The following is a 9129-nucleotide window of genomic DNA, read 5'->3' on the forward strand; positions in this document are numbered from 1 at the left end:
TCAATAATTTAGAAAATTAAAAAAATAACATCATTAAATACAAAGCAGTTTAAAAAAATTGAGATTTAACTAAAGGGTAAATATTGATGCACTTAAAATTTAAAAAATATTTTACATAATTAATACTTTAAAAAATTTTAAAAATAATTTTATCTTGTACAAAATCATTTAAAAAATAAAAAAAATTAACAAAATAATTTATGAGAGTTATTCGGTTCATTATTGATAGGTATATACATGTCAAAAAAATTTAAAAACAAATATCAGACAAAAAAATAATAATTTTTTTAAAATTAAATTGATGAAATAAAACTTTGGATGTGAAAGATAGATTAAAAATATATAAGAATTAATACAGTTTGGTAAGTAAACTGAAGAGAAAAGAAAATGAAGGTGAAAGTTATGCGTGAAATTAATAACTACAGTAAAACGGTATAAAATTTGCAATTGTAGTGAATGGAAGTGAGGAAAAAATGGAGGCGATAGATATTAAAGGAAGGAGAATGATGACAACAGTAATAATACAGAAAAGTGCACCTAATGGTGAGAGGAGAAGCACTAAAAATTGAATAATGAGATCAACTATTGGTATAAAGTACTCACATAAAGAATATACCCAAAATAAAACGATAAAATCGATAAAAAATTATTTTTCATCCCTAATTATTTTTTTCTCCTTTCATACATGGCATCCAAAATCAACATTTAGCATAATCACTATCTAGTTCAGAAAATCACAGAAACTCATCCAAATAATTGTTACATACAGAGAAGCACATTCAGAATTGGAAAGAGAAATAAAAAAAATTGAAAATGGATAAAATTAATAAAAGGATAAATTATTGGAATAAAGAATTGAAGAAGAGGACGGTTTCTACAACTATTAGTGAAATACAAAATAAAAAGATAGAAGAAATGTGTTGCTGTTAATTGTGGAAGTTCTTTTATTTAAATAACTCCGTATCGACATATATATTGTTATAGATTTCTATTTGCCTGTTCTAATTGTAGTGAATCGGGCTACTTCTGTGTTTGTGGTACCTCCACTTGTGTAGTTGTATTAGTTGATATGGCAACTTGTTTTCTTGTCGAATCATCTCCCAATAAGTTACACGTCTTCTAGTTAGGTTCTGTCATTTTCTGTCTTCTTCGCCTAGCAGATTATGTCCAAGTAGTTGATGTTGACGTGATTGTTGATTTCGTGATAGCAAGATGCAGAGAAGAAAAATGTTTGCGAGACCAAAATTGAAAGTGAAAGAGTAATTTAATTCTCTTGGGAGTTAAGTACGACTGAAGGTGGATCAGTTTTTTATTGAAAGTGGGTCAGTTGGTAGCAGTTTTTTTATTGGAAGTAAATCAGTTTTAAAATATGTCGTGGAGTTGAAAGTGAATTAGTTTGATACTCGATAAATTCTTTTTTTGATAAAAAAATAAAAAAATGGAGGACGTAGTAACAATTTATTATATTGAATTCAATGTTTAATGAACATAAAAAAAAATAGGGGTAAAATGGGGAGAAGAAATTAGATACCAAATTTTCCTATCCCATTATACATTGGTATAATCCATTATATATTGGTATAGATTTAATTAAGGAGTACTCTTCTGTATGTAATTTTTTTTAAATATAAACAATAGACATCAAAAAAATATATAAATCGTGTATTGTAATTTAATTAATTGGTATAGATTTAATTAAGAGTACACATTTATATGTAATTTTTTTAAGATAAACAATAGTATTGTAATTTAATTAATTTTGTTATAGAATATCAATAAATTATGTTATTACTTGAAATAAAATAAATTAGTTTTAAACTTTGTCATGGGTAAAAACGATTTTTTTAAAAAAATAAAAAATTAAATACGTAGTAACAGTTTTTTTTTTAATTAAAAGTGAAGTGGGTAAACCCTTTTCTTGAAAAAAAGAAAGAGGGTAAAATGGGAAGAAGAAATTGGATACCAAACTCCCATATCCCCATTATATATTGGTATAGATATATTAGTTTTTTACACATTATATTGCAGAAGACAGAGAATGGGGAGCAAAATTCAGTTAAGGCACGTAAATGCCATGGTTGGAGATTTATAAGCGCGTAAGTTATTCTTGTATTTATTATATTTAATGCTCAATTTCTATCATTATTACTATCATCATTTGGCTCATTATTTTTATCCTTATGCGATGAGTTCTTGTCAAAGCTCGCTCCCTCTATTCTTCGTTCTTGATTCTTCACTTGATTTTTCATCCCTTCATCAGACACAGAGATACCTACATTAGATATGGCTCCAAAGAAAAAAGGTGAATCAATTGGTTCATTTTGTATATAAGAATTCAATTTCCATGTTAAAGTATAGATGTTAATCTTTGCTTATATATATATATATATCATGTGATTTGGCAGGTGAAGTTATCGTAATCATGGGTGTCAGCGGTGCCGGAAAAACGTAAGTGTCCATCCATCCAATAACCAAAACCTCTATTGTCTCCTATTAACAAAAAAAAAATTGATTTCAGAATTAAGATAAAATAAGGATAAGTGTACTTAGTTTGTATTGTATCTTAAATTAACCCACATATATTGTAAAAAGTTCAAGTAATATGTTTTAGATTCAAATTTTCCTTTGTGTTGATGTACTAAAACATTAGCCATTTGTCCTAAATCCTAAACCATAAACCTGCAACCACAGCTATCAAAATACAGTGGTTGTGTAAAAATGGCTCTACATTTCTTAACCGAGTGTCAAGTTCGAACCTCACCTGCCGGTAAAAAAAAAAACAAAAAGAAGGGATACAAAAGGTCCACTATAATAATTCTAGAATATGGCTCTGCTAATTGCTAGTCTGCTGAACAATTTCTCTGGATTAACATCTTGATAATGATATGTTGGATAGTTTCTATCTTTATTCTAGTTAAATTTTTGAGCTGATGAATGAAACTGATTGGTTAACTATTTTCTTTTCGAAAACTTATCAATGAATTGAAAATTTACTCAACAGCACAGTAGGACAGATGCTGGGAAAAGAGATGAAATATAAGTATCTTGATGCTGATGATTTTCATTCTGAATCAAACAAAGGTGGGTATATGAGCATACATGCACAATTGTAACAATGCAATGCATCTTTGAGTGATATCATTATCCTGAAATAAAGAACTTGTTTCTATCTGTCTTGTTTCTTTCGTTATTTATTTATGTTGTTCTTTTACTTTTTTCGGTTTTGTTATTTTAATAACTCAAAAGTTGTCTAACAATTTTTATGGAGTATAATAAAAATGTAGGATACATACATTCTCTCTTTGCTAAAGTTTCCTTCCGAAACATAGCAGAGCTTTCACTGCATTGATAGTAACAAAAATTTCATATAGAAGTTACAAAGTTCTTTTGCTCTCAAAAATTCCTCCTTTAAAAGTCACAAACCTTTTTAGAAGTTCAATTCCTTTTAAGCTAAAATTACAAGTTATTTACATAGTTACCAACTATATAGACAGCTTTTAGCAATGTTGAAATAACATTTCTATTAATTTTTCTCCCCCCTATTTTGTTTCTTCTAAATATTGCAGAAAAGATGGGCAAGGGAATCCCACTCACTGATGAAGACAGGATGCCATGGCTTGAATCACTAAGAGATGCCACAAAAGAACACATAGTTAACGGAAATGGTGTGATTCTTGGGTGTTCTGCATTGAAGAAGCAATATAGAGAAACACTAAGATCAAGTGACCCTGATTACAAATTGGGAAGTTATGAAACAAATGCTGTTAGCTTTGTACTATTGGAAGCTCCTGCTGAGGTGCTAAGTGTTCGTTTAAATAAAAGAGCTGCAGAAGGGACACATTATATGCCGGCATCTCTTTTGCAATCTCAGTTGGATTTGCTTAAGATTGATGAATCTGAGGGAATACTTAGGGTTGATGCCACTTTAAGTCCTCAATCCATTGTCAAAACCATTATTATAAGCATTTTCCAATTTCAGGACTCTTTTCATTCATCACAATGTTGAAACTAGAAGTTATCTATAATAATAAATAATACTAATGATTAAATCAGGTTTCATCATTAAGTATTATTCAAGCAAAAGTAGGATATGAATTATCCTAGGATTGTTTCATTTGAATTGGCAGTGAATCATATAATTAAGCCTATTTTTTCCGGATGGTTAACATATTTTAAAATATGATGCAATCATTTCCTATCATCATTCATAAATTAATGCAACTCCTAGAACATTAAGAGTTAAATCAATAAGAGAGAATTTGCTACATGAACAAGTAACTAAACTATAAAAAACAAAATCCTCTACATTACTAATGCATATAAATAAATATCAATTTATGTTAGAACTGACAAGATACTCCACCATTCGGACACATTCTTAATTTAATTTAGAATAGAGCAAATACTCCTACTATCTGATAAAATTCTTGTTGCATATTTTAAAAACATGCTGCTCCACTATAAAATCAAGTGGAAAGTATATGATTATTTAAATTATGTTCAATTCTATGTAAGATTAAGAAAACATAAGCTACATATTTTTAATGCAGAAGTCTTAACAATTGTCCGGATAACAATAAAAACTTTGTATTTAATTTGGCAAAGTTGTCCTTAATGTAACTGAAACCATATATTTTCACTACAAAAAGTACCAACTCATCAGTGTGAAACTGTAATACTAAAAATTTACAGATGAAAAAATATGGACCAACCAATGACTTTCCAAATTGAGCAATGAATAATGAACAAATAAACCACAACTTGACATGAAATTGCATGTTAATCTCTTAGCTGGACTAACCCTCTCTTTTGGAGGTGAGGAGTGGAAAACGTACTTTTTTCCCATTCTGGTCTGCTAAGCAGAGAGCATCAAGCATCATTTCTTTGCCTTGGCGAATCTAAGGCATCTGTACTTTTCGCCGCTCACTGTAATTTCAAGAGCTCCATCTTGGTTATCTTGATTTGAGGCAGTTCCCATTAAGACACTTTTTTCTTTCTCAAGGTTGTCTCTTTCCATCTTCAGCCTTGCCTCTTGACGCGCAATCTCTGCCTGAAACAAAAAAGTAACGGTGTAAATTTTTGTAAACCAGCAGTATCATAAAAGAAAATATTGTTATAATGCCAAAAAGTTTCTTCAGTCAATTTCCATCTTTTTTTTTCCGTCAAAATGTTGGTGACTCACAAAATGCCCCAGATCATTACAGAACAATGAAAAGTAGTACCTTTGAACGTGTGAAACATGATATCAACAAAAATATTAGATAAAGGTTGTCCTAACTATATGTGTCTCAAAAGTATAATGTCCTAGTCTAAGGAGAACTAATTTTGCAGAAAGTTGCAGCAGCTAAGCATCTTATAAATCAACCATGAAGTCACTGTTTCAGTGATACTTGCCAACTCTAGCTGATTAGTCAAATAATTTGCTCTGTATAATGCCTAATACCTAAAAGCCACATTACTTTGTCTCTATGGTTTCAGGAAAGTTCATTAAAATTTCACTTATATCAAATCTTCAATACCATCAACTTTAAATTAAACTGCTACATTTCACTTTGTCAAGCGTTCATCTAGACATCAGAATTGGAATTCATACAATCATTTCTTGGTCAATGGTCATGCATGACTACAGGATAATCAGGTTATCCATCAAAACATTGGATAATCATCAAAAGTCAAGTGACACTAGCATTGCTAGATTGCTACTGCTTTCTCCTTTCTCTAATTCCTTTAACATTTTAAATATATCCATATGATCATACAAAGATATATGATTAATCATGAGAGTGATTTGTAGCAAAACCCACTACAAACATTATAAATTTTAGAGAAATGGATACCTCACGACGAGAAAGTTCAGCCTTCCATGCAGCTTCACGCTCTGCTACTTCACGCTCACGCTCTTCAATATAACTTTGCATCTCTCTCTCCTTCATGATCCTATCTTGAATATCAGCATCTAATGCTTCTTTCAACTCTTGAACAAACTTATCTACCACAGCCTTTATACGAAGAGACATCCTTGGCTCTAACTTCTTGTGTTAAAATTCCAAACCTTGAAACACACCAAAAAAGTCTCATATATTCTAGTACTCAGTTTGAGAATGGAATACCCTAAAGAACTACAATCAACTTTGGATTTATGCTTGCAAGCACATAAAAATCTGTTTGGGAAGAATTTTCATTCTTTTAAACTTCATACTGATGCATCAATTAAAAACAATAACTATCCAAAGCATTTCTTTATTACATTTAGTTTTGAATGAGCAGCAGCAATATTCTATGTTTTTAAAATTTGCTATTCTCAAAGTTACTTGTTTTTTTGAAAACTAAGGAAACTTCTCAATCTGGGAATATTACTGCATGAAACTGGCAATTGCCCTAATCATCCTTGTCAGTATCCTTAATCCCTGACCCAAGAAGGCCCCTTATAAGTTTATATTTTATCAAGTACAGAACAGAGTAAAGTTTCCTTTGAGGTGATATGGGTGAATTGATACATATAAATGTTCCAAACCGAGAAAATGAATCAAAATGTTGAGGCTCCTAGTCAGAAGATAAGTTTCTTGGTATCTATGTCATCTTCAGAGATATTCAAATCAAATAATAATAACAATAATAATAATAATAATAATAATAATAATAATAATAATAATAATAATTCAGCTCAAAGTGGTAATAAATAGGTGAATCAAACCAAATCAAGTGATCATATCAAGATGAAGCAAAATGGAAGCATTTAATGAAATATGATGACACATTATGGAGCAGACTCTAACCATTTACCCATAATTAATTAATTAGTTTCAACTCACACACAATCATCATCTTCACTTCATCAAGTCTAGGTTCAGCTTTACCATTTCATGGCAAAGATCAGCACAATTCTAGTAATCCAAAACCCTAAAACTAAGTTCAACAACAGCTTCTTTACTTATCCCTTTTAATACCGAAAAAAAAAAAGCAAAATGTACAGGAAGAGAGAGACGGAGAGTACAGACCAAGGGAACTAAGGAGAGGATCTGCCACCTCGGGTTACCGCGGCCGCCGCTTGTCGTTCACGGAGCCACAGCCGATTTCTTCATCCCTCGGCGCGGTCACTCCCTTCCCTGTTCGCTATTTGTCTTGACTAAAAACCTAAAAGTGGTATTTGGGGGAAGAGAAGAAGCATTTGGAGAGGAAGAGAGTGTGTGTGCTGCGGCTTTGGTTGATACTTGATTGTGTTCTGTCAATGAAGCCCTAATTCATTTTTTGGAGTGGGAGAGAAGGAAAGGGAAAGGGGTTGGGGGTTGGGGGTTGTGCTCCGCTATTTTCACTTTTCACTTTTTCAGTTTGTGTGTGTTTTGGAGTTGTCTGATAGAAATGGAAAACGAAAGGAAAGGAAAGGAAAGGAAACGCCTGGCCAGTAGCGCCTAGTTTTGGCAATCAAAGGCTGTAGTCTCTCCCAACCCCAGCCACTCACAAGTTCCAATATTGGATTTTGAGAAATTACGAAGAGCAATGAAATATTTGTAGTAGTTTTGTATAATGTGTATAATAGAGGTTTATGGATGTCTGATTTAGTCTTAGAGATATAATCATTAGTGTTATCTTTTTTCATCAGTTTAAACTTTTGGGATGAGTGGTATAATGACATGGTATCAGAGTTCTTGAGCTTTTGAATCTAAAGTTCTGATACCATGTTATAATACCGGTCATTTTAAAAATTTCAGTTGATAAAAAAAGATAACACTAAGTTATATCTCTAATACTAAATATTGATAACGCGTCAAATATGTATTGAATATTGATATACATAAATTTATACATTTTGAATAATGTAGATTTAATTATATTAAACACATATTTTGAATACTTAAAGAGAACACAATAAAAGCTGATACATTAGAAATATGGTACAAAATAAAAAATAGACACTTAGTATTCAAAATATGTGCGTGAAGAAAATGAGGTCATAATATCTAAAATATACACAAACAGCTGTATATAAGGAATGCAATCGAGATCTTCACTTATTTTGTTAAATTTTTTACACTTTTTAATTTTATTATGGAGATTAGAATGGGGTAGAATCTTGATATGGAGAGCAAGCATACTTTACCTGCCTGTGGTATCAGCGATGAGTAATCGGACGGTGCGAGTTGTTCTTGACTAATCGGACGGTCCGAGTTCCTCGTGACAAAACGGATGGTCTGAGTTCTTCCTCCCCAGCCACGTATCACATGCGTGTTGCTCCCCACAAACGGTGCCCCTTTAACCCAAATACACCCCCTTCATTGCATGCATATCCATCATTCGAGTCACATTTTCCTTCATCCCCACCCAGCATCCATTCCTTCTTCTTCTTCCTCCTTAAACGTTGTCTGCTTCGTCTACTTCACTCAAAAAAATTAAAATGTCAAAGAAACAAAAATCTAGAAATGTTGATCGTCCTAAACTTCACATTGTAAAATATCTCAACCATTCTGATTATGTAAGTTTATTTGTTAATTTTTTTTATATTTCAGAATTATAATTATTATTTTTAGAAATTTAATTATAATTATTGTTGTTAGAAGTTGAACTGAAGAAGATATATGTGACTTAATTATTATTTTTGTTGATAGAAATTTAGAAATATATGTTTAAATAAAGTGTAAATGTAGTTGATTCTAGTTTAAAATTTTTTGTAATATAATAGATTAGTAATAAAAAATACTTTTTTATAATTTTTTGCAATAATATTAGAAGTTATAATTAAGTAGTTAGCTATTATAATTAAGTTTAGAAATTTAGGAATATATGTATAAATAATAGTTAGAAATATCTATGTTTAAATGTAGTTAATTCATGTTTAGATTTTTTTGTAATATAATAGATTAGTAATAAAAAAATATTTGTTTAAAATTTTTTGTAATAATATTAGAAATTATAATTAAGTAGTTAACTGTTATAATTAATTTTAGAAATGTAAGAATATATGTTTAAATAATAGTTAGAAATATGTGTGTTTGAATGTAATTAATTCTTGTTTAGAATTTTTACCAATATAATAGATTAGTGTTAAAAATGATTTGTTTAGAATTTTTTGTAATAATTTTAGAAATTATAATTAATTGGTTAATTATTATAATTAATTTTAGAAATTATAAT

The 9129-nt window shown here is 30.3% G+C and overlaps 2 protein-coding genes across 4 annotated transcripts; one reads left to right on the forward strand and one right to left on the reverse strand.

Annotated features, from left to right (window-relative positions):
* Nucleotides 1–2040: 2040 nt before the first annotated feature.
* Nucleotides 2041–4151, forward strand: LOC130976924 (gluconokinase-like). Of its 2 annotated transcripts, none has more exons than XM_057901878.1 (4): nucleotides 2041–2302; nucleotides 2406–2448; nucleotides 3007–3081; nucleotides 3567–4151. In XM_057901878.1, exons 3-4 carry the CDS (start codon nucleotides 3015–3017, stop codon nucleotides 4004–4006), a joined length of 507 nt encoding a protein of 168 aa, XP_057757861.1. In that variant the 5' UTR covers nucleotides 2041–2302; nucleotides 2406–2448; nucleotides 3007–3014; the 3' UTR covers nucleotides 4007–4151. The 2 variants fall into 2 exon arrangements, with proteins under 2 accessions (XP_057757861.1, XP_057757860.1); XM_057901877.1 differs by having other exon boundaries at nucleotides 2044–2302; nucleotides 3002–3081; nucleotides 3567–4141.
* LOC130976925 (uncharacterized) lies at nucleotides 3489–7461 on the reverse strand. Of its 2 annotated transcripts, XM_057901880.1 has the most exons (4): nucleotides 6999–7461; nucleotides 5838–6052; nucleotides 4836–5050; nucleotides 3489–3683 (listed from the first exon to the last, which is right to left on the reverse strand). In XM_057901880.1, exons 2-3 carry the CDS (start codon nucleotides 6015–6017, stop codon nucleotides 4877–4879), a joined length of 354 nt encoding a protein of 117 aa, XP_057757863.1. In that variant the 5' UTR covers nucleotides 6018–6052; nucleotides 6999–7461; the 3' UTR covers nucleotides 3489–3683; nucleotides 4836–4876. The 2 variants fall into 2 exon arrangements, with proteins under 2 accessions (XP_057757863.1, XP_057757862.1); XM_057901879.1 differs by lacking the exon at nucleotides 3489–3683 and having other exon boundaries at nucleotides 4490–5050.
* Nucleotides 7462–9129: the final 1668 nt, after the last annotated feature.

This window comes from Arachis stenosperma, chromosome 4 (genome assembly GCF_014773155.1).
Source record: "Arachis stenosperma cultivar V10309 chromosome 4, arast.V10309.gnm1.PFL2, whole genome shotgun sequence".
Lineage (NCBI taxonomy): Eukaryota > Viridiplantae > Streptophyta > Magnoliopsida > Fabales > Fabaceae > Arachis > Arachis stenosperma.